At 41.3% G+C, this 26,294-nt stretch overlaps 1 protein-coding gene across 1 annotated transcript in view; it reads right to left on the bottom strand.

The window, feature by feature from the left end:
• The window catches only part of TMPRSS2 (transmembrane serine protease 2), a 48,407-nt gene extending 29,969 nt beyond the window's left edge, over positions 1-18,438 (bottom strand). Inside the window, 5 exon segments of the mRNA XM_043507089.1 lie at positions 3,770-3,856; positions 4,476-4,671; positions 5,561-5,631; positions 7,105-7,260; positions 18,294-18,438. Coding sequence (XP_043363024.1) covers positions 3,770-3,856; positions 4,476-4,671; positions 5,561-5,631; positions 7,105-7,162 — 412 coding nt within the window. The 5' untranslated portion in view covers positions 7,163-7,260; positions 18,294-18,438.
• Between the last annotated feature and the right edge of the window lie 7,856 nt (positions 18,439-26,294).

Raw genomic sequence — 26,294 nt, 5'->3', positions numbered from 1 at the left:
TCTTGAGGAATTCCACCATGATTTCAACAATTTCCATCCCACCATCAACCTCAGCCTGGACCAGTCCACACAAGAGATCCACTTCCTGGACACTACGGTGCTAATAAGCGATGGTCACATAAACACCACCCTATATCGGAAACCTACTGACCGCTATTCCTACCTACATGCCTCTAGCTTTCATCCAGATCATACCACTCGATCCATTGTCTACAGCCAAGCGCTACGATATAACCGCATTTGCTCCAACCCCTCAGACAGAGACAAACACCTACAAGATCTCTATCATGCATTCCTACAACTACAATACCCACCTGCTGAAGTGAAGAAACAGATTGACAGAGCCAGAAGAGTACCCAGAAGTCACCTACTACAGGACAGGCCCAACAAAGAAAACAACAGAACGCCACTAGCCATCACCTTCAGCCCCCAACTAAAACCTCTCCAACGCATCATCAAGGATCTACAACCTATCCTGAAGGACGAGCCATCGCTCTCTCAGATCTTGGGAGACAGACCAGTCCTTGCTTACAGACAGCCCCCCAATCTGAAGCAAATACTCACCAGCAACCACACACCACACAACAGAACCACTAACCCAGGAACCTATCCTTGCAACAAGCCCGTTGCCAACTCTGTCCACATATCTATTCAGGGGATACCATCATAGGGCCTAATCACATCAGCCACACTATCAGGCTTGTTCACCTGCGCATCTACCAATGTGATATGTGCCAGCAATGCCCCTCTGCCATGTACATTGGCCAAACTGGACAGTCTCTACGTAAAAGAATGAATGGACACAAATCAGACGTCAAGAATTATAACATTCAAAAACCAGTTGGAGAACACTTCAATCTCTCTGGTCACTTGATCACAGACCTAAGAGTGGCTATACTTCAACAGAAAAGCTTCAAAAACAGACTCCAATGAGAGACTGCTGAATTGGAATTAATTTGCAAACTGGATACAATTAATTTAGGCTTGAATAGAGACTGGGAATGGATGAGTCATTACACAAAGTAAAACTATTTCCCCATGGTATTTCTCCCTCCCACCCCACCCCCCACTGTTCCTCTGATATTCTTGTTAACTGCTGGAATTAGCCTACCTGCTTGTCACCATGAAAGGTTTTCCTCCTTTCCCCCCCTGCTGTTGGTGATGGCTTATCTTAAGTGATCACTCTCCTTACAGTGTGTATGATAAACCCATTGTTTCATGTTCTCTGTGTGTGTGTGTATATAAATCTCTCCTCTGTTTTTTCCACCAAATGCATCCGATGAAGTGAGCTGTAGCTCACGAAAGCTTATCTAATAAATTTGTTAGTCTCTAAGGTGCCACAAGTACTCCTTTTCTTTTTGCGAATACAGACTAACACGGCTGCTACTCTGAAACCTGTAACTTGTTTGTTCCTCATCCTTTCTTCCTTCTACTTCATTTACTTCAATTTCTGCATGTCTCTCTGAAGGTGAATACATTTTCTCCACTTCCATATCAGTCTGATGCTGTGAGCTGCCTTCATCTAAAAGTAAGTTTCCATCAGCTTGAGTTTCCAAACTGCTTCCATGCGGATATGAGCTATCCTCCTCTCTGAGTAAAATTCCTTCATCTGGACGCTGTGAACTGCTTCCATCTTTATTTGGATTAAAGAGAAGGTATTTCAGGGAAGATCCCTGCTGTTTTGCTTGGTCCTTTTCCTTCTCAGCCTTTCATTTATGATACTAGCTCCTGAAGGTTTTCTTTTTCCTCTTTCCGCCATGGGGCATTTGAATATTGTTATGTACTAATTGTGCTTCTGATTGCAAGCATTATAGCATTAAGGATGGCTGACCCACCACATGGCTGGTGATTTAAACTACATTTAAACAGTGAAAAGACATGTTGGGATTGCTGCAAGGTCCAATGATTAGTAACACACACTCACTCCCTATTAAAACAGTTAGTTACAGCATTTACATGGAAACAAAATGATCTTTTTTGACATTATAACATGACATTGGTTGTTTGGAAACTAATCCCCTTCCTCACCGGTTACTCACTTGGAGTGACGTCATCACTTTCAGAGTCTATTAAGCATTAGCGCTGTACTTTTCTTTTATGGACTTATTTATTACATGAGCCAGTATATAACAAATAAAAAGTTCATAATTATACAGCCCGATAATAACGCTAAAGGTTTAATAACGCTTAAAGATGCTCACATTTTGGATTTATAATCCTGAAAGACATTTCTTTGGCACCAAGAAACACAATTTTCCACAGTATTCACTCAATTCTTAACCATCTACCTGCGACATGTGTTATAATGATCGTTTGACATGTATCAATTGATGATATCTCCACTCTACATAAATCTCCGGCTATGCGACCTTGATGTATATTTGAGTTAGGTGTCACTTGCATTGCAGCTCTTGTGCTGGTGGATGTGTTTCATTGTGGCTGAATTATTGCTTATCAAAATTGTGGAGTAGGTCATCTTGACCTACGTCGCAAAATGAAAATATTATATATATATATATTCGCTAAAATATTATTATTTTTGCAGTAAACAAAGATTTGACATTAATAAATTCTCAGAAATGTAGAGAAATGAATTAAAAAAAATTTTTTTTTTTTGTTTTTTTTTTTTGTTTATCAATTTTTCCCTCGTATGCACAGGAATTGAAATAATGACATCCTTATTATTATTTGTATTTTTTCCCCCTTCATCTTTTTTTTTTTTTTAAATTGATTTTTTTCCCTCAAATTTGGTGCCCCATTTAACTTGGCACCCTAGGCAACCGCCTTGTTCACCTATATGGATGGGCCGCCCTTGTGCATATCAGTAGTCTCTTAGGTTAAATTCACCCAAGGGCTCACGCAAAGCCCAGTGTCACTTAGACCTTATAAACGCCCTTTGCTCTGGGGTAAACTGCACTCTTAATCCTAGTGTGACGTTATCCGATTAAAATATGACCATATAGATCATTGTTGTAACCACTGTCATACATTTGCAACAAATCTTGTACAAGGTTGTCAAGCGAGGTGTCTGTGGAAAGGTTATGACTCGCTGACTATAATTCTGCTATTTGTATGCATGTATCATTTTTGTATTTGAAGCTATTGAGTATTGGCTCTATATCTGGATTTCAAATGTTTGCTCCTGGGGTAATGCCACAAGGTAGCTAGCCAGCACATCCTGGAAGGACTATTCAAATTGAGTGGACCATCAAAAGAACATTTAACTGACAAATGGACCATGGGAGACTTACACTTAATGGAATTTCCTGATGTGACTAGTCGAAATGCATGGACATGCGACTTGCCCATGTGACTCTAAACTTCATCTTGTTGCTGTAATTTTCCACAGTTCATCCTGAATTTGGCATCCTTAGTTGTGACCCACTGAGGCACAGCTATACCTAGATATCACATTACTAAAATAGTTGTACAAAAGCTTGTCCTAGACCAACTGTTGCTAAACAGTTTGTGGGATCTCAGAGAATTCAGATGAATAAGAGGTTGCTACTGAGTCAAGGACACTTATCAAATGTAAATATATTTGAAGTTAAAAGAAAGGACAACAGCAACAGTGATACTGGTTATGGCAAATAATGAAGCTTTTAGATAATAAAATAAGTTGCATTCATAAAAAGAGATAGATAACAAGAGTTTACTGCTCTAATTTACCACCCTCTGGAAGATGACACACTTATGTTGGGAAATGGAAAAATCTCAAGACATTTTAGCTTTGAATAAAAGATTTCTATCAACACAAACACATCCTTACCAAAATACCAGATAAGAATAGCTGCAATTATGGAAACCGAAAGTATTATTGCAACGGATAAAACGATGCACAGAGTTTTCTTAACTTCTGCAATTAAAAGGGAGAAAAAGAAGAGTTAGGTTTGCAAACAAATTACTTTACTAGGCTAACCTCCATCCCTATCTTCCTGCAAGTAAATTAGGGCTTGTCTTCACTAGCACTTTACAGCGCTGCAACTTTCTCGCTCAGGGGTATGAAAACACACACCTCTGAGCGCTGCAAGTTGCAGCGCTGTAAAGGGGCAGTGTAGACAGTGCTCCAGCGCTGGGAGCTATTCCCCTAGTGGAGATGGGTTTTTTTTATAGTGCTGGGAGAGCTCTCTCCCAGTGCTATGCCATGACTTCACAGCCACGTTAAAGCGCTGCCATGACCAGCGCTTTAATGTTGCTAGTGAAGACATGCCCTTAGATGGACAGCTTCTAGTAATCAATCACTAGTAAGCAGGCATGAATCTGCAATTCAGATGTTAGAGTCTCTCCATCTCATTATCACTTCAAAGAACCACCCAACTCCTCACACCTTTTACAAAAAATAGTAATTGACTTGTTCGACTATCTAGCATCCTGAGGGACAAAGAGGTTCTCCTGGGATAGTCCCTCAACATAAGAGCTTGAAAGGAAACACATTTCGATCGGCCTACATAAAAAGAAATCCAGACAAATCTTACTTGATGTGCACAGTTTTGCTGACGGAGGCTTTGGCTGTACTACTGGGGGAGCTGACTGATGAGCAGGAACTCTTGGGACATAATGTGGCATTGACGGAGGATAATATGGTGGATACACGTTAGCATCCACAGGCTGTCTGGAAATATAGACGTTTTCTGGCTGATAACCATGATTTTCATAGTAAGGTGGCAGCCCCTAAATAGCAAAATTGAGGTGAAGGTGAGAAAAAACATTAATATTGCAAAGTTAGAACAATATAATCATTTCTAAAAAACATTAAGTGTCACTTATGCAAATACAGTAAAAGCCCACTAATTCTCATTGCACTCATTCAGAAATTCATCACACACACACACACTATACAAAGTCTCCCGAGAAGTGGAGTGAGACTTAGAGACACATTCAACTGAGGGATTAATTTAAAAAACCCACACCAAAACTACTTTCCAATAGGTCACATCACCCTCTTAAATATGTTTTAAATTTAGATTTTAAATTTATTTAGAAAGAGAAAAAAAAATGTTGCTTCCCTAAGAGTCTCTTTTACACAGTTAGTTTCTCTTTTATTGAAAAAAAAAAGTGAAAAAAAAAAAAAAAAAAAAACAAACAAACAGGAAAAATTGCATATATTTTTTTCTGATAACTTATTTCAGCTGTAATAATTTAGGGGGTAGTTACTATGTTCGGTGCAAATTTTTCAGTGATAAATTTGATTTTCCAGTTGACAGCGTCGCTTCAATACTAATTAGCGGAGCGTTGCAGTGAGATCTGATAAGACTTCATTACTTCTACCAAATACGCTATAGAACAAATTACTGGATGGCAGAGTGCTAGATTCATAAACTACATCCACCACTGTGATATCAGAGACTTGAAGCATTAGTTCATTCATCCCCACAATACCCTGTGATACAGGCAAGCATTTTCCCCATTTTATAGATTAGGAAACTAAAATCAAGAAACTTCTTAAAAAAAAAAATAAAGTCATGTATACCTATGTCCACTTTTAATGGACCTGACTATTAATTCGTTACTCAATAGGCTGCTACCCACAGAAAACAAAACTGAATATTTAACTACTTACTGAGTTTACAGCCATCTCAGCTTTGTCAACAGTGCTGAGACAGCTCAAGTGTTTGAAAAACTTGGGATAACCTGTAAACATATAAAAACACATGCATTCATAGCATTACAATTAGAGCGGGCTGAAAAAGTTGTGACAGCAGTTTTCAGTCGGAAAATGCCATTTCCAAACTGAATCAAAACGTTCTGCAGGAACATACGATTTCAAAATTCATACTGGGAAATTACTGAAATATGTATATAATTTATAAGAATGTTTTGATCTTCTCAAAACAATAAAGGTTAAAACTAAATTTTTCAGAATATTCCATTTGTTGGGGGTGGGGGGAAGAAATCAGAGATTAACTTTTTGTCACAGTTTGGGAATTTCAAAGTCTCGATCTCCTGCAGGACAGAAATACCATTTTTCAACCATCTCTAGTTAAGATGCAAACCAACAAGCACAGTGATGTTCTTAGTTATGACTGTCATTTCACTCTTAACTCATCCACTTATAACTAGAAATATATTGCCTAAATTAAAGAGAATTAGTTTCTCAACCCTCTAACATTAACTAAATATAACAGCATGAAATAAACCTAGCAGCATTACAGATTTAATACCCGAGTTTTCCTGTTAGGCTCTAGTTCTTAAATATGTAATAATATTGTTGAGAAGGGTAGGCAGCGATGGTTGATCAACAAGAGAAAACTAAAAAAGCCATCCTCCTCTCCTACACTACAAAATTAACACTGGCTGTAGGCTACATTATGGACTAAGAATAAAATGGCATGGAAAATTTCAAGTTCAGTTAGACCACCACACACATCCAGAAAAGAAAAGGGAAGAAGTTTGCTCTCTATTAAGCAGCCACACATTAAACATGAACTCCTGTTGGGTGCACTGAAGGAGAGCCAGAAAGGAATGTTCCTGTGCAAGTTTCAGCTCAAAGTTCATCTTTACATTCAAGCTACATGCAAACAAACACGCTTTTATAAAACTCAACACACTGATGCAGCCTTTACGATTGTACAGCAGCAAGTGACAGCCAGCTGCATAAGTGCCCCACAGCCCAAGAAGGTTAACTGAGCGCCATGCTCGCTCTCAAAATAAGAGTACTGATACTCCCAGGCTTTGTCTCACCCCTAAGAGAGGTGCAAATTTTTGCTTCAGTGTACACTGCACTCAAACACCAGCAGCAGGCCTGTGTTAGGCTCACAGGGCTATAAAATTGCAGTATAGATGTTCAGGCTTAGGCTGGAGCCATGAATGGGGAGGAGAAGAAAGGATGGGATTGCACAGAGCCCTGGCATAGGGAACCGTAGTATAGGAAGATTAGTAATGGGGAGAATAGGGCTAAATTGCAGCTACCTCTTTGGCAGATTGCACCAGTGGCTTAAACAGTTAGAACATCCCAATACTCCACAGCAATTTAGAAAAGGAAAGCGGGGGGGTCGGGGGCGGGAACAGAACCGGTCAAAGCTACAGGAGAAATTTAGGTCAGCAGAATGGTATTAGTCTTATTTGGGCAGGATATTGGAGTTAACACCATTTACTCTTACTTACAGGAAAGGCAACGAATCCAGTGAACACACGTCGTCAGTACCTCCGTTTTATGTCTCATCCATTCTTACTCAGATGTTCACAGCATATAATGGTGGCATGCAGTTCCGCCCACCTCAGTGGTTGAGTAACACTTTGCAGAAGAGGTTTTTCTATTCTCTGGAAAAGGTGATATGAAAACAGAATGGTAATCAACGCAACCTCAGAAATACCCGCCGCTTTGTCAGCATCTTAAATAAAAGACTTAGGCTACATCTACACTACAGATGGTACAGCGGCACAGCTATGAAGCTGCAGCTCTGCTGCCCTAGCACCATAGCGTAAACAATTGCTATAGCAACAGAAGGGGGGGTGGAGGGGAGATTTCCAGTGCTGTAGTTAATCCACCCCCAAGAGGTGTTAGCTAAGCTAGATCGATAGAAGAATTCTTCCATCAATCCAATGGCATTTAAACTGAGGCTTAGTTTGGCCTAACTACATCTCTCGAGGGAGTGAATTTTTCATGGCCCTGAGCAACATAGCTAGGTCAACTTAGGTTTTCGGTATAGACCAGGCCTTAGGCCATGTTTGCACTACAGCAGTATAGCTATGCCATTGTAACCTGGTAGTATAAACATAGACTACAGCAATAGAAGATGTTTTTCCAACACAGTAGGAACTTCACCTCCCTAAGCAATGGTAGCTAGGCCAACAGAAGCATTCTTCTGTCAGCTTAGCTACACCTACAGCAAGAATTAGGTCAGCATAGTGCTCAGGGTGTGGATTTTTAACACCCCAAGTGCTGCAACTATGTCAACCCAAATTCGTAAGGTAGACCAGGCCAAATGCTGCCACTACAAAAAACATCAGGCATTTTTACTCTCCATAGCGTAAGATACTGCTAGGAATTTTTAAAGTAAGTTTCTCATACCCACTTTATCCTGTGTTATTTCACCAACTATTTCCTCCTGTGTTTGCAGAAAGGGATGAAGTTATAGTTCCTCGTCAGTCACTGGCTTTTGCACCAGAATTACCAATACAGTTTGTGTTAGCTACTATAGGACAGGCCAAACAAAGAAAATAAACAGACCACCACTAGCTGTCACCTTCAGCCCCCAACTAAAACCTCTCCAGCGCATCATCTACAACCTATCCTGAAAAATGATCCCTCATTCTCACAGATCTTGGGAGACAGACCAGTCCTTGCTTACAGACCTGAAGCAAATACTCTCCAGCAACCACACACCACACAACAAAAACACTAACCCAGGAGCTTATCCTTGCAACAAAGCCCAATGCCAACTCTGTCCACATATCTATTCAAGTGACACCATCATAGGACTTAATCACATTAGCCACACCATCAGGGGCTCGTTCACCTGCACATCTACCAATGTGATATATACCATCATGTGCCAACAATGCCCCTCTGCCATGTACATTGGCCAAACTGGACCGTCTCAACGCAAAAGAGTAAATGGACAAATCTGACATCAGGAATCATAACATTCAAAAACTGGTAGGAAAACACTTCAACCTCTCTGGCCACTCAGTAACAGATGTAAAGGTGGCAATTTTGCAATAGAAAAGCTTCAAAAACAGACTCCAGCGAGAAACTGCTGAGCTTGAATTAATACGCAAACTAGATACCATTAACTTGGGTTTGAATAGAGACTGGGAGTGGCTGGGTCATTACACATATTGAATCTATTTCTCCATGTTAAGTATCCTCACACCCTCTTGTCAACTGTCTAAATGGGCCTTTTTTTCTCCTGCTGATAATAGCTCATCTTAATTAATTAGCCTCTTACTCCACCTTTTCATGTTCTGTGTGTTCACTCACTCACTCTCACACCTTTTATTATATGTTCCATTCTATGCATCCAATGAAGTGCGCTGTAGCCCACGAAAGCTTATGCTCAAATAAATGTGTTAGTCTCTAAGGTGCCACAAGTACTCCAATAATCATTGAAGTTAACAGAAAAACTCCCACTGACTTTATGGAAGTTGGAGTGGTCACCTTACCAGGTGCCCTCTTAGAACTCTTTTCCTCTGCCGTACACCCACACTCAGGAACAGTGCCCTGGAATATCTGATGACCTCAAAATGCTGCACCATTAGCTGATAACGGGTATACAGGAAAGAATGAAGCCCTTTGGGAGACCACCAGCAACACTTCCTGAAGCACTCTAGGTTTATCTTAAGGACCAGCCATCCAAGGTAAAATACTAGACATTCCTTAGCTTGGGCTGTCCAAAGAGGGTTTTACCGGCATATTGGGCACATTTATAGTTTTCTGCCTATTAAAATTTCCATTAAAGCTATAGATCAAATATCATAATTTATTGCAACTATATGGTCAGTTAAAAATCTGGTTTTGTTCAGTTTGAAAGATGTTTTGTCAGCTTGCAGGCCTGCCCATGTATAGTGTAAATAAAAATAGTAAGAGAATATTTCAAAGCAAGAATCAGAAATGTTTGTGTAAATAAAATTGCTATGACTGAACCACAAACCTTCCAAAAGCCTTATGCAAAAGTACAGGGTTTATTTTCTGTGCATATACAAGATATAGCTTATTAAAAAGGGAGGGGAAGGCCTCATAACTGTTTTACTATTAGAAACAGCTAGATCGTTTAATAGAGACTATTAAAATAACCTATGAAAGTGTAGGTTGTTATTGGGTAGTTCCTTGGCTATGCAGAGAGTTGATCATGACACACAATTCAGAACTTTTTACTCAGATGACCTCACAACTGTCAGAAACAAAATTGTGAATCACATATAAAAATGTTTGAATAACCAACATATCAGAAGTCACCAGAAAGAATTTTAAAAGCATGCGGTTTTTTAAAATATTTTCACTGGCACCTCTCTTACCTCCTCCTCCCACAGTTTCTCCCCCAGGCACTTCCTCCAGAGTAGAAGAATGTCACATACGTGCAATTGTGCTTGTTATCATAGGATTGCCAGGCAGAGGATGCTGCAAAGCTTATTTTAGAGCAGTAGATAAATTTTCCATGACTAATTGGGCATTAGACATATCCCTATTATATTGAATATGTTAAATCTGAGCCATCAGCCTTCCCAGCATCCCTTTAGTCACTGCTATAACTTGCTACCCCAGGTAGCTGGCAAAACACCGTGCAATAACAAAGGTGGAATTTTAGCCCTGAACACCCAGCATAGACACTGACAATATCCACCAATCACAGACCCGGAGAACAGGAAGCTCAAGTCCTGTTGCATTTGCATTTTTACGGTACAGTTACTAATATGGCATTTTTAATGGTTTACCACATAAAATGCAGTGCCTCAATAATGTTCTTAAGAAATTGGGGAAAATTCCTCAAAAAGATTCTAGCCATCTGATTCCACCCTAGGGGAAGCCTGAAGCTACTCAGTGTCAAAGCTACCAGTATCTTAATTTAGTTTTACAATAAATTTTGCACCTCAAAAAATACAGTAAACAAAATCAGCCATTTCCTCCCAGTCTCCTCATTTGAAATTGAGACAAATATTTAAGGAACGAGGACATCAAATCCCCATTTGTTTGTTCTAATCAGTCACGACTGAAACATATATCTGTAGCTAAAACTAAAAGTAGAACAAAAGACTGGTCATTGTTCAAATATGAAAAAGCTACTAAATTTAGGAGCAAACTAAAAGTGATCAATTACTTTAAACATTTGAAATCACTGTGTGGTATTTGAAAGCTTATTGCACACTGTAAGAAAGACCTCTCACAACATAATGTCTCCAAAAGTCCCACTAGTTAGGAGCCTTTACTCTATTACTAAAACAAGTAAACAGTTTCTAGACGAAGGAATTGGGGGTCAAGAAATCCTGACTTTTAATCTCAACTCTGCCAATGACTTCCTCAAAGCTTGACAGTAAATAATTTCTGTCTGTCTCCAGTTCTCCATCTGGAAAATGGCAATAATGCTTACAAGCTATACACAGCGTTCTGAATTACTTTATAGTCATACAGAGCTTTGGAAACAAAAAGTCCTATTATTAATTACATTAGCTTCCTCAGACTCTGTAATCAGCTATGGCTACACTAGACTAGAGAGTTTACAGCAGCGCAGCTGTAAGCTCTTTATGTAGCCGCTCTAAGCTGACATAGCTACCACCACTCATGGAGGCTGGAGTATGTTGGTGTGAGAAGCTCTCCCACTGGTACGTAGCGCTGTCCACACCAGCACTTAGGTCGGTGTGACTTGTGTCGCTCAGGAAGGTGGCTTTTTCACACCATTCGGCGACAAACTATACCGACATAAGTGGTAGTGTTGACATAACCTAAATGGAAAGACGGCACTAGTTTTGACAGCAACACAACATGTATGGAAACCACTACTATGCTAGTACTTTCAGAAGCCTAATTTAAACAAACTCACTCACCTTAGTCTGGATATCTCCAGCTTCATGATGACAGCATTATGTCTCCACCTTTGTACTCACTATACATTTTTAGCAATCTTGTTTCCTGAAACTTGAATCTTATTAGCTGTTTGCCCAGTTTCTGAGATACGAATCAGCAGTAAATAAATCAGACCAGTTATTTATAGGTCAAGCTACGTCAGAGCAAACACTTTGATGAGGAAGGATAAAAGACAAGGAAGGAAGTATAACACACTAAACAGTAAATGATGCAAAATCATGGTCCTGATCTATAGTCATGGCTAAACAAAATACACAATAAAAAACACATTACATTACAGATAGAAAAACTCCCAAGTTACCAAAGAATGGTTACTTAGGCTATGTCTACATTAGAGATCTTACAGTGGCAAAGCTGTACCAATGCAGCAGCACCGCTGTAAGATCTCTTGTGTAGCTACTCTATACAAATGGGAGAGAGCTCTCCTGTCAGCGTTAACGAGCGGCGGTAGCTACGTCAGCTGGAGAAACTCTCCTGCTGTGCACACTGCCATTTATGCCAGTGTCATTTATCTTGCTCCGGGGGAGGGAGGGGGAGAATATTCACACCCTTGGGCAACATAAGTTTTTACCAACATAACTGGTAGTTTAGACATGGCCTTAGAAAAGGTACACTGCAGTATATTAAAACCTCCACCCTATTTGTCATTCAGTAACTCCAATAGACCCAGCTGAGATCCTGATCCCGTTGTGCTAGACACTACATTATATATGAATGAGAGTCCCTGCCCCAAAAAATTAAAATTTAAATACACAAGACAGACAAAGCATGGGAGAAAGAATATAATTCCTATTTTGCAGATGGAGAACTGGAGCATAGAAAAATTAAAGAGTCTTGCCCAAATTCACACAGCAAGCAATAGCACAATTCCATTCCAAAGTTTTGTCTTTAAAAAATGATATGCTATACTTTATAGCCCTTTTGTTATGGGTACCACAAATCCTCCCCACCTTTTATCAGTTACCATCATTGTACATTGGCCAAACCAGACAGTCTCTACACAACAGAATAAATGGACACAAATCTGACATCAGGAATCATAACATTCAAAAATGAGTAGGAAAACACTTCAACCTCTCTGGCCACTCAGTAACAGATTTAAAGGTGGCAATTTTGCAACAGAAAAGCTTCAAAAACAGACTCCAATGAGAAACTGCTGAGCTTGAATTAATATGCAAACTAGATACCATTAACTTGGGTTTGAATAGAGACTGGGAGTGGCTGGGTCATTACACATATTGAATCTATTTCCCCATGTTAAGTATCCTCATACCTTCTTGTCAATTGTCTAAATGGGCCATCTTGATTATCACTACAAAAGTTTTTTTCTCCTGCTGATAATAGCTCATCTTAATTAATTAGCCTCTTACTCCACCTTTTCATGTTCTCTGTGTATATATGTGTGTGTGTGTGCGCATACACACATATATATAACTTCTTACTATATGTTCCATTCTATGCATCTGATGAAGTGGGCTGTAGCCCACAAAAGCTTATGCTCAAATAAATGCGTTGGTCTCTAAGGTGCCACAAGTACTCCTGTTCTTTTTGCGGATACAGACTAACACGGCTGCTACTCTGAAACCCATCATTCAATTGTGACCCCCAACAAGTTTTCAACAGTGTATATGTAAACAAGATTACTGAAGAATTTTAGCTGAGTGGAAAAGGAGAAAACAACAAGGAAAGGAATTGTTTTACAGGTTCACTTTGTGTGATCTTTTCACACATCCCCCAATCCTTCAGTCCTTACTGCATGGGCAAGATACATGGAGCAAGGCCAATATCCCCACTTAAGAAGCAATAGCATTTTGCATTAGTCAAATTAATAATGTCATGATTTACACACAAGTGTAATACAATTGTTGAAATATTCCAATTCTGATTACTTTTAAAAGAAGGATCTAATTGGATCATCTGTGCTCATTTGAGCTCCTGCACTGTATGTTCCTCAAATATTGACATTTCATTTTATCAGGGAAGTATTACCAAATGCTTCTGTTACAGTGCCTGAACGCGTTCTGAAATAAATCTTTCCTGAACCCCCTCTTCAGGCCTTCAAACATCCCCTCAACCTCTCCAAGCTCATAATCAGAAGCAAGCTCTTCACAGAGCAGGACACACAACTCAAAGCAGCACCAGACCCTACCAGAAAGATGCAAAACCTGCAGACATAATACCCCCTCCTATACCACACCTTTCAAGATCCAAGGGTCAGATACATGCCTATCACAACATGTTATGTACCTCATCCAGTGCACTAAGTGCCACAATAGCAACTATGTGGGTGAAACAAAACAACCACTATGCTCTCAAAACAAACAAACAAACAAACACACACACACACACACACACACACACAACTATACAAGAGAAAAACACCACATCACCTGCAACTGAACACTTTTCACAAAGCGATCTATCTATATCTGACCTATCAGTCCTCATTCTAAAAGGAAATCTGCACAACACTTTCAAAAGACAAGCCTGGAAGGTTAAATTCATAACTTTTCTAGACACTAAAAATCATGGACTGGACACCAGATTTATGGCTTATTACAACAATCTGAAACCCACTAACAACCCTCCCCTCAAAAGCTTTCCCCTCTCCTTTCCTCCCTGTGACTGACAGGTTGTTAATGGGCCACTTCATCTTAAATAGTCCCTTGAAATATGTGTTAACTACTTATGCTAAACAATCTGTTCCATCTGGTATTTAGCTGTGACCCTCTGAATTCATTTCCCAGCCCTGAGAAAGAGCTCTGTGTAAGCTCAAAAGCTTTTCTCTCTCACCAACAGAAGTTGGTCTGATAAAAGATATTACCTCACACACCTAGTGCTTGGTAGGGAACAGGTACCTTATGAAATATTTTGATAAGCACAAACCAAATTTGGGGAGCGGGGAAATTTTGTGTTCACAAAAATGTTCAAGATTGAAATTCTTTGTCCTGATTCAGTACAAAACATTTCAGAGTCTCAACAACTTTTTCAGGATAGGAAAACTATTTCCCACCCAGCTCTAGTATCTGCACAGAAGACTCAACCCACTGATAAAATGTAAATGCTCCTGTGTTCCTTGATTGTTCCAGACCAGAGTATTTTCTGGGACATGATTAAACTGCTGAACTATTCTGCATATGGTACTTAAAATAAGGTTTAAAGAAAACAGAAATGGTTCTATTTATATTGCACATATATGTTTCCAGAACTCTGCCCCCTCCAACTAAGTGCCACAGGGAGGAACTAGAGAGCCATAGGGTAGCAGCAAAGTCTAGTTAAACATCCAATTTAAGCAAAAACAACAACCCACCACACACATCAGCCAGTGTTCATGCCAGAAGTACGTGTGCGCTCATTCTGGTAGGGAACAGAAACAACAGAACTCAATTCATGGCTTTGGAGCTGTGCTCCAGCTCCAGGCAAAAACCTGCAGCTCCACTGCTTTGGAGCTGCTCCACGCTCCACTCCAAAGCCCTGACTCAACTGGCCTTCCACTACAAGTCCAAACAAGGAATCCAGAAATGGGAAGCATGGGAGGCATGAAAAAAAAAATCAAGAATATTTGAATACATTCAATAAATAGGTGATCAGTAATTTTCATTTACTAGTGCATATTATAGGAACAGAAAATAGACTAAATCAAAATAAATGTGCTCTGCTCTATTTATGATTAGTTATGCCACCACAAGTGTCTAATTTATTTCCTTGATCCTGCAACTTGCTCTTCATGTACAGACCCCTGCATCTATATGTCATCCATTGACTTTACTGCATGGGAGTAGGGGCTCATCCACGAGCATCAGCTTGAGGGATTGGGACCTTAAAGATGGTAGGCGCCTCCAAAAAGTTACCTTGGCCAACACCCAACCTGCTATTTAAAGTTGGTGGGGAATTTCCTGGTAGCACTACTGTACTATATTTGAACTATATTAATAGTTTTTAAAATTATACTGACACTTTTGTCTTTCCTGGGTGTCAAATTAAAGGTTAAATTTCTCAGCCTCTGTTTACTTTAGTCAAGCCTTAATTTGTATTTCTCAGCTTTTATTTGTTTTAGCCCAACCTAATCTGAATTTATTACGTTTTTCCTCTTACTGTTCCCACACACATTTGTATGACTGCAATAATTATAGCAAATTCCCTATCTTCATTCATCTCTACAGCATCATTTCTTTTGTGATACCATCTAAAGTAACAAACCACTGAAATCAAAATTCAAAGTTGATCCCGCCTCTGAGTTTCCCAATCTGTGCTGGTGTTTCCTCTGGGTCTTTTAGACTAGAAGCTTGCAAAGGAGGGACTGTTATTTCATGCTTTCTACAGAGCCAGTGACATTGTTAGCACTTAGTAAATAAGAGATATTAAAAACTGGGTATTTAAAGAATTAAGTCAGACTATACTTATCTCTCTTTGGTCTACTGCTGAAAAACCCTGAGGTGAATCCAGGCCCTATTAAGGTCAATGAAAGTTCTGCTATTGACTTCAAAGGGGTCAAAAATTTCACCCCCAGAATCCATTTTTAAATTGGGCGGGGGGGGGGAGAAAAGATAGCTTGGGGATGGGAAGAGTTGATATGAATTTAGTTGAAAATGCATGAAATGTGTACCCAGAAATGGGGTCTTTTGTAAGAATATATAAAAATATGTTGATATTGAATGATAAGAGTACAGGACTAGTAAAGAATTCTGAGCTATTCTCACCTCTGACAGCCATTCAGTGCGACCTTGGACAAATTGCTCAATCTCTCAGTGCCTTAGTTCCCCTCCCCCACAAACTGTGAAAGGTGGATAATGTTTACTCAGGAGGTATTAGGAGATTTAATTTAGTGTTTGTAGAGCACTAATGGCCTTTTTTTCCCAAGGATATCGAAGTACTCTATTATTCCATCTACAGTATTCACTCAGGCTTTCCCATTCCTCTTATCTACTGTGGGGCAGAGGATGGAAAAATGTATTTATCCAGGGTTGTGTATTATGCTCAACAACCACTGTGGTACCCAAGAGATGTGTGTGCGGGGCAAGGGCATACAGTGGTGGGTGTCTAAGCAATTTAGGCCCCAATGCTTCAATCCTTACTCATTGGAGTCACACTCGCTAGTAGCCCCACTGAAACCCATGAGCTACTCACATTCGTAAAGACTATTTGCACAATTTCATAAATTAGATGTTCCTCTGAAATGACTACAGTATAAGGAAGTGTCTTTTTTGCCTTTAAGACACCATATCTACTAAACACTACCATTGTATACATTTGTTTTATACAGTAATCAGGATGCACATTTAATGTTTTGCACTACATAACGCTTTCCATCCAAGGACCTCAACGTGTTTTGCCAAGTAAAGCCTCACAACACCCTCATAAGGAAAATATCCATTATCCCCATTTTACCAAATGGGGAAACCGAAGCACAGAGCAGACACGTGAATCCCCAGCAGCAGGTAGCAAGTTCGTTGCGAAATGCAAGAGTTCCTAGCAGCCAGTTCTACATTCACATCAGGTCTGTATTCCCCGAGAACGTCAAGATGAGCCTAAAGCTGCCAGATTTCAAACAGCTAAGAGGAGGCAGGTAACAACAGTCTCATTCCCTTCGTGCTTAGATGATCCTAGAAACAAAAGCCATCCCATCCTCGTCTAATGAGGCCTCTTTCTGAGGCACCTGCCAGGCATGAAGGTTGGGTTATTTATGAAGCACCAGCTGTCAGATGGGGGGGGGGGGACTAGAAGGGGCCGCAAAAGACCCCTTTGGAAAGGCAACATCTGCTGTTCCACAAACTCCCAGGGGAGCCAGGGCTCCTGAACGGTCACCCAACACCCTACATACGGAAAGGGCTCTCTCTCAGCAACACCGAACCACCACCAAGTACGCTCCGCGCCGGTTGCCCGCCCCGGCGATCACCGCCGAGGGACGAACTCGCTCCAGCCCCTACCGAGCGGAGCCGGCGTGCGATCGATTGCAGGGCTGGGATCTCGGCGTCGGCAAACGCCGCCGGGGCCACCCGAGGCGCTGCCTTCGGCCCAGCCAGTAAGTTGAAAGCGAGTTTCCAAAGACCGCCGCCAAGGACACACGCGAGTCGCCGCGGGCGGGGTCAACGAGCCCCCCCCGGAGCCGCCGCAACCCACTCACCGCCTGCCGCGGCGCGGAAGCCTCCCGCCTTGCTCTAACCCGCGGCGGGGCGGGGCGGGACTCCCGAGCCCCGGGCGCGCCCTGCCCCCTGCAGAGCGGCGCCGCTGCCGGGCGAGCCGTGGAGTTTGCCCCGCTCAGGCCGCTCCCCCCCTGCCCCGAGCCAGCCGCGCCGGGAGAGTCACGGAGCGGCGGCGGCGGCGGGCGGGGAGGAGCCGGGCGGGGGGAGGGAGCGGCTGGCGAAGGGGGCCAGGTGGCGGCGCGGAGTCACTGCCCTCCCCAGGCGCCGCCGGGGCTCGCTGGGCCGCCCGGGCGGGCTTCCTGGCTCGGGCGCCCCAAGGCGCTCGGGGAGGGGGCGGGAGACAGGGCGTCCAGGGGCTGCAGCCTGCCAGGCGGCGGGCACCACTCCGCTCTCCCGCGGGGCGTAAAACCCCGACCGTCGCTCCCCGGGGGCCGCCCCAGCCACATCTCCCGCCGAGGGCGCCCGGGCTGCTGGCGGGGAGGGAGGGAGGGGGGGGGGCGTTAAGGCCGGTGGTTTGCAACGCGTCGCCCTCGCTCTGGGTCTTGAGGCGAGATCGTTCAAAGGGGGCTGCTGAGGCGCCCCGACGGCGGAAGCGAAATGCGGGTTTTGGTGCGACTTCGGAAACGCACCCGGCGCTGTGGCCCCCTTCTCTGGGCTGTGCAGGTGTTTGCCTTTCGGCCCCGCCCCGCTGCGCCGGGGATTCCCATCCCGGCCGCCTGGGGCCGGTGTAACCCTCTGCGGGCGAGTGGGAGCTCGGGGGTCCCTCTCCGGGCGGGCGCAGCGGCGGCTCCTGCCTTGTGACCGCGCCTAGCGAGAAGCCACGTGTAGCTTCCCCCCGGGCGGCTCGCACAGCGCGCTCATCCCGGGAAAGAACAGACGCCCCCCTCCTGACACCTCACCTCCTCCGCCCTTTGCTTTTCATAGGTCGCCTTTTGCATTTGGAAAGGGCAAACAAGGATCGTTCATGGGCTCGCTGAGGAGGATATGGAGGCGGAGCGCTCCTTTTTTACCCGTCTTCCTTCTAAAGCTCAGTAATTTACCTGCCCCAGGAAATGTATTTGTTTCTAGTTCCTCTAGACGTTATTCTGGCATTTGCATGAGTATGTGTGAAGTGCCTTACAACATGCTATTTGCCACCTCCCGCAGCTCCGGGACTTTCGTTTCACTTCCCTGCCCTTCCAGGAATTTCGCAACTAGATCATTGGGTGCGTGACTTGGAGATCATGTGCTAAACCCTTTTAAATCAGAGTCCAAAATGGCCTCTGTTAGATGTGGGTGCTATCGGTCTTGAAAAGTGTGCCTTAAATGACCTTCCAGAAATATTTAATAACTTTATAAGATAATGTTGAAGTAAAAAGAAAACGGTACAGAGTTTAGGCATAGAAATTTCTGGTTATCAGGGAATAAGGTACAGTTTATCAAGGGGTGCGAAATTCAGTTTAGGAGTGGGTGGCATAAGGAATACATAATCTGCAATCTCCCTGATTGGGGGTAAAAGTTTAACGGGTCAAAGTACAGACATTGAGATATGGAGGTATGTTGTCCATATAATGGCTATGTTCAGGTGTGCAGTATAATCAGCGGATATGATTCATAGATTCATAGATACTAAGGTCAGAAGGGACCATTCTGATCATCTAGTCCGACCTCCTGCACAGCGCAGGCCACAGAATCTCACCCAGCCACTCCTACGAAAAACCTCATCTACGTCTGAGCTATTGAAGTCCTCAAATCATGGTTTAATGGATCTACCCTCATTTGGTGGGATTTAATGTTCAGTGACTTTATGGTTCCAGTTCATATGGACCAAGGGGGAAAAAAAAAGTCTCTCAATCCCTTTCCCATGAGACTTTACATTATAACTAATAAGAGAGTTAAGTGCTTTGTTTTTTTAGCTGAGGTGTGTGAATTTTTTTTTTTAAGTCTGGACATCTCTCCTTGCTGTTAAGTCATTTAAAAAAATTTTAACTGCTGGAATTAGCCTACCTGCTTGTCACCATGAAAGGTTTTCCTCCTTTCCCCCCCCTGCTGTTGGTGATGGCTTATCTTAAGTGATCACTCTCCTTACAGTGTGTATGATAAACCCATTGTTTCATGTTCTCTGTGTGTGTATATAAATCTCTCCTCTGTTTTTTCCACCAAATGCATCCGATGAAGTGAGCTGTAGCTCACGAAAGCTTATGCTCTAATAAATTTGTTAGTCTCTAAGGTGCCACAAGTACTCCTTTTCTTTTTGCGAATACAGACTAACACGGCTGCTACTCTGAAACCTTTAAAAAGATAGAAAGGAGTCCAGTGGCACCTTAAAGACTAACCGATTTATTTGAGCGTAAGCTTTAGTGGGTAAAAACCTCACTTCTTCAGGGCATGGAGTGAAAGTTACAGATGCAGGCATTATTATACTGACACATGAAGAGAAGGGAGTTACCTCACAAGTAGAGAACCAGTGTTGACAGGGCCAATTCGATCACCTTGGATGTAGTCCACTCCCAACAATAGATGAGGAGGGGTGTCAATTCCAGGAGAGGCAAAGCTGCTTCTGTAATGAGCCAGCCACTCCCAGTCCCTATTCAAGCCCAAATTAATGGTCTTAAATTTGCAAATGAATTTTAGTTCTGTTTCTCAGTTAAAATGTTTAAAGCTGTTCGGTCAAAAATATGTCATTCCTGGACAGGTCAGACAACACACGGCATTCTTGCTTTTATGCTGCCCCTTCACCTGTTTGTTCTGCCCCCTAAGGTGGTTGTACTACTTTGGAAACACTTGTACAGATACACAATACATATTTATACACATACACAGATATAAAACATAAAGGTATCTTACACCACCAACTACAACAAACGTGTAGTTGTCAAGCAAACTGTCTGGGCAAGCCCAGACTGAGAACTAACTCTTCTTCTTATGTTCAAAAGAAATACTATTAGGTACAGTTATTAGAATACACCTACCCATTTCCAAATTTTATTTGGAACAATTAGAATACACCTGGTGATTTCCAAATTTCTCTCTTTTTTAAAAATAATGTGATTAAACTTATAACTGGACAAAATGACAATGTAAGGGCACATAGCCCCATAAAGTTTTGAAGAAAAGCAGGATAACAAGAAAAATTTCTAAATGTAGACAAAACAACTTTTTTTTGTTTAAATACAAACTATCCGGCCTTCTTTATGCATCATAAAGAACCCAAAAAGGACAAAATCCCTTGGCATCTATTTGGGTGCAAGGATCATTCTGAACCTAAGATTTCAAGACATCTACAGTCTTGTCACATTCAGACATGTTTTTATACTATTGAGGCAAAATAAATGTGCCCCTTTAAATAAACAGGTGCTGCCAGTCATAATTTTAGGGTCCATCTTGCATTCTTTATGTACCCAAAACAGCCAGCCATTTCAAAGAAAGTTGGAAATCTTCCTTTGTCATTCTTTTGTTTGACAATTAACAGCGTGCTTGCTTCAATAGGCTGTAAATAACAGGTCAAGAAACCCGGCTTTTCAACTTGGAGGTCTGTAAAATTCCTCTCTCACTGGATAAGGGATTGCTATGGGAGAACACTTCAATCTTCCTGGACATTCTATAATAGATTTGAAAGTAGGTATAACTTGAACAAAAAAACCTCAAAAGAGTGTAGGTGTGTCTTGAAATCTTAGGTTCAGAATGATCCTTGCACCCATATAGATGCCAAATAGAGACCATATGGATCTGCACAGATGTTCGCCAGTGTGGATCCAGTTAGAGGATTTGGGCCTTAAATTTCACCTTAAAGAATATATGTGATCAGTCTATACTTACAGCCAAAATGTCTTTCCCTCCCCCTTTCTGATTCCTCTAGAATCCTAGTTCTGTGACATGTTCCCTTTCCCCAACAGTATGGATGGCCCTGCACAGGCAGCCTATGGATCTGGAATGGGATGGCTGCTCTTGATGTCGTTCTGCATATTGCCAATATCTTCTTGTGCCTTTTCCTCTCCCAAAGAAACTGCAAAGCAAACTGACACATGTTAAAGGTAATCTGTAAAATGGGATTTTGTCCTTTTTGGGTTCTTTATGATGCATAAAGAAGGCCGGATAGTTGTATTTAAACAAAAAAAAGCTTGTTTTGTCTACATTTAGAAATGTAATTCTTGTTTATCCTGCTTTTCTTCAAAACTTTATGGGGCCACGTGCCCTTACATTGTCATTTTGTCCAGTTATAAGTTTAATCACATTATTTATTTTTAAAAAAGAGAGAAATTTGGAAATCACCAGGTGTATTCTAATAATTGTCCCAAATAAAATTTTAGAAATGGGTAGGTGTATTCTAATAACTGTACCTAAGAGTATTTCTTTTGAACATAAAAAGAAGTTAGTTCTCAGTCTGGGCTTGCCCAGACAGTTTGCTTGACAACTACACGTTTGTTGTAGTTGGTGGTGTAAGATACCTTTATGTTTTATATCTGTGTATGTGTATAAATATGTATTGTGCATCTGTACAAGTGTTTCCAAAGTAGTACAACCACCTTAGGGGGCAGAACAAACAGGTGAAGGGGCAGCATAAAAGCAAGAATGCCGTGTGTTGTCTGACCTGTCCAGGAACGACATATTTTTGACCGAACAGCTTTAAACATTTTAACTCTTGTCCATGTTGCTTTGTGAATGAACAAGTAATGGACCAGATCCTCAGCTGGAGGGACTCAATGCAGTTCAACTGAAATTAGTGGCGCTCCATCGATTTACATCACTTGAGGATCTGCGCAAATAAGTGCATGTCAGATGTGGACATATTCTCTCAGAGTTTTTCAAGAAAAATGTAACATTCCTAGTAACGGTCAATTTGTCAGATATCTAGAATCGAGGGAATGTATCCAATGAAAGAATATGTTGCTATCCCTTTTGACCCAAGCAGCTGGTCACAGTTCAGGGCCCTGAGGGCTGTTCCAGTTGGGAGGAGAAATTGAGGCTGAAGGCTGGTACCTTTGATGAAATCTTGTTTATTTACAAGAAATGTACAAAATCCTGTTTTCCCAAATGCAGGAGGAACCAAAAAGGAGTCAGTTCCTTTGTTTGTTAACCAAGGCAGCCTTTCCAGCCAACACTATGTAACCAAAAAGCTTTTTCTCTTCGCTTTATCTCACGATTCTATTTCTGTGCTTCCAGGCTGTGTCCACTTGGCATTCTCTCTCTCTCTCTCTCTCTCTGTGCTCTGTTTGTCTCTCCTTGTGTGCTGTATCTGTCACTTACAAACAGACCAAACCCCTTGGCACCCTGACTGAGCATCTACTCGGCTTTTCCATGTGCCTGTGTTTTGGAATGCTACTGTTTCAACCACCTGGTTACAATGCATCCAATGAAGTGAGCTGTAGCTCACGAAAGCTTATGCTCAAATAAATTTGTTAGTTTCTAAGGTGCCACAAGTACTCCTTTTCTTTTTGCGAATACAGACTAACACGGCTGCTACTCTGAAACCTGGTTACAATGGTTTCTTTACAGTTATCCTGAGTGGAAAGGGTGACCATACCTGACCCGTAACTATCCAAGACTCTCCCTCTCATTTATATAAGTGAAATCTAAATTATCAGCATCCCATTTAGTCTCCATTATTTACAAATATACAGGCCAATATTTTCAAACATGTATACTAAATATTAGGTACTTAAATTCATATTTAGGCATATAAACAAGTGGCCTGATTTTTCAGAGCTGCCAGTATAGGCTCATCCTACTATGTCTTAAACTCTTCTGTTTCATGCCTTTTTTGTAACATACTCTTAGCATGTGCATGACATTCATTTTGCATGTCCATTGATCATCAAAGCAATACAGGTTACATTATCTGAATACCTACATCCACTCGCTTCATTTGCTAATCAACTTGCACCCAATTTGTAACTTACTCCACTGTTTACATCACTGCTGAATTTTGCACACATGTTTAACAGAGTCTAGGTTAAGACTCAAGAGAGCCTGAAGTAAAGCCTTCTCAAAAGCAGGTCCCAGGCTCCCAAGTACCACTTCAGAGAAATCAGGAAGAATCTAACCTTGCCATTTTCAGATCATGTCACAAGACCCACTTTTTTGCCATAGCTTTTCCTTAAGAACTAGAATAGAAGTAAACCAAAGGGTATTCTCAAAAGTAAAGCCCACAGCTATACCAAAAAGTAGTCTGGAGAACTTAGAGGCTTTCAATTGTCAGAGGCAAAGAATATCACAGGGTGGTGGGGGGTGAAACTCCTCTCTTTCGCTCTGCCCTGGAGGAACAATACTGTCAGGAGTCATCATAAGCAAACTTTCCTTTTCTCTATGTGCATACCATTAAGGCTGCCTGTGTGAGCAGCTCATCTATTATCGAAACTAGAAAAACGAGACTGAATAAAAATTCAACAATGTCCTTGGTTTACATGCATTGAAATTCAGTATACATTCAGTGTTCATTGTTGTAACTGAGAACAGAACAAAGCCTGCAAGCTTAATCAAAATATTGGTGTTTATTATAAAGAAAACAAACATTGAACAACTTGTATATATTGTATACATTTACAAATACTTGGTCCATTTTACCTGATACGCTCTGGCTGCTCTGTGCTACTCCAGTAAGGCAAAGCAGCCATAAATCCAGCAAAATTGGTCAATTATGGCTACTTTTGTGTCAGAGTGGCCTGATGCAACTGGAATGCAACCAGTAATCTGACCTCTGATACAGAGTCAGTGCAATATTGAATATTATTTGAAAAGTGAATTTTTAAAATGTGTTTGAAATAAAGAAAGCAACTGGAAATTTTAATGATATTCTAAATCAAAACAGCAATTTTGTCAGTTCTAATAATTACTATGGGAAGCTAAATTCACTGGCATCAGTGATACATACTCGGACAAATATTCTGAAAAGTTAATAAAATTAACCCAATAAAATGAAAACTACCAACTCCTGAATAAAGATAACTTCTGACAAGTGGAAACTAGGATTGAAGTTCTGGCCCCAGCTAGTCAGTGGCAACGCTCTTACTGATTTCAATGGAATCAAATATCATTCTTGATGCTTGAAGCTTGTGCAGGGAGACATTTAGAACTTGTAAAGAGATCAAATGCCAATCCAGAAATAATGAACTTTGGACTTTCATTTGTAATTTCCTCTACTGAGAAGAAGACGTATGGACCAATTGTCCTGGGTCACTCTTCATCAAGAGTTGACAACGTATGGTTAGTTGCGGTTTTAACTGCTGTATTATTTTACTGTGTACCTGCATGTGATAACCAGAGATATTGTGGCAGGAAGCATGGTCTTCTGCTAAAACATGACAAGAAGTTGTGTTTTTCCCCCCCAAGTTCTGTTAAAGACTTGCTGCATGATCGGGAGCAACTCTCTTCTCTGTGCATCATATTTGTTTGTCATAAATGGGGTTAATAATACCTGCCTGCAGTGTTATTGTGATACCTTAATTATAGAATCAGATTATATGCCAGCAGGGACCACCAGATCCCATACCTCTGACCTCGTGTATATCACAGGTCACCAACACACTAAACCCAACAACCGAAATTAGTCCACCATATTAACCACCCTCAGAGACAAAGTATTAATATTAATATTTGTAAAGATCTTAGAGAGTTTCTTAAATGGAATATTGCTAGTGGAGTGCAAAGTAGTTTTAATATTTCAGTATCTATTGTTATCATTCAAGCTTTTATGTCCCGTCTACGGCAGTTACAGCTGTTCATTTATCAAGAATCAGACATTGTTTTAATTCCATGATACACATACAGCTTAAGTCAGAAAACTCGTAATCATTAATGACTTGTGCATTCAAAATACTGATATAGCCCATTAGGTAAATCCAGACAAATTATATTGAAGTCATATCTGAATATCAAACAGTAACAGCTTTGCACAAAAGAGCACAAATGAAACAAGCCAAAGTTAACGTAACAACAACATATGAATTAAATTCAATTTTGAGATAAGTGAGTTAACGTATTCAAAGCATGAGATCAAGTTCCTGGTACTGCAAAAAAATTTTAAGAGCGGCTCTTGAAATTCCTTACATGTTTAGTGAAATTGCACGCTGCCTTAAATATAATGATATACCTGAGATACATCAATGACATTTTCATCCTCTGGACGATGGCCTAAACTTCCTCATAGATTTTCACCACAGCTTCTTAATAAACCACTGCCCATCATCAAACTCCCCCTAGAACACTTCCCACACCAGCATCAGGTTTCCTGGATACCATGATCAGCTTCATCAATGGAACCCTAAAGACAACTGTACAAGAAACCAAGGGATCACCACACCTACCTTCACAGGTCCAGTAACTACCCCCAAAACACATAAGACATCTATCTGCAGCCAGGCACTCAGATACAACAGACGATGCACTGAGGTGAAAGTCTGGGGTATACACCTTAACACACTTAAGACCTCCTTCGCCAACAAGGACACTCCGACAGAGAAGTTGATAACATCATAGAGCAGGCCACCCAAATACCCAAGAGAATATGCTTCAATACAGGAAAAAAATCCCTCTGACTGCACACTCTGACTGCCACCTACCATCCAACACTGGAACACATATGAGGTATTAAACAATTATAATCCATACTCAATGGGGACTACATTCTGAAATAAATCTTTCTGAACCCCCTC

Source organism: Dermochelys coriacea, chromosome 1, assembly GCF_009764565.3.
Source record: "Dermochelys coriacea isolate rDerCor1 chromosome 1, rDerCor1.pri.v4, whole genome shotgun sequence".
NCBI classification, from domain to species: domain Eukaryota; kingdom Metazoa; phylum Chordata; order Testudines; family Dermochelyidae; genus Dermochelys; species Dermochelys coriacea.
The sequence above is the reverse complement of the archived record's forward strand: the minus strand, read 5'-3'. Positions and strand labels throughout refer to the sequence as shown.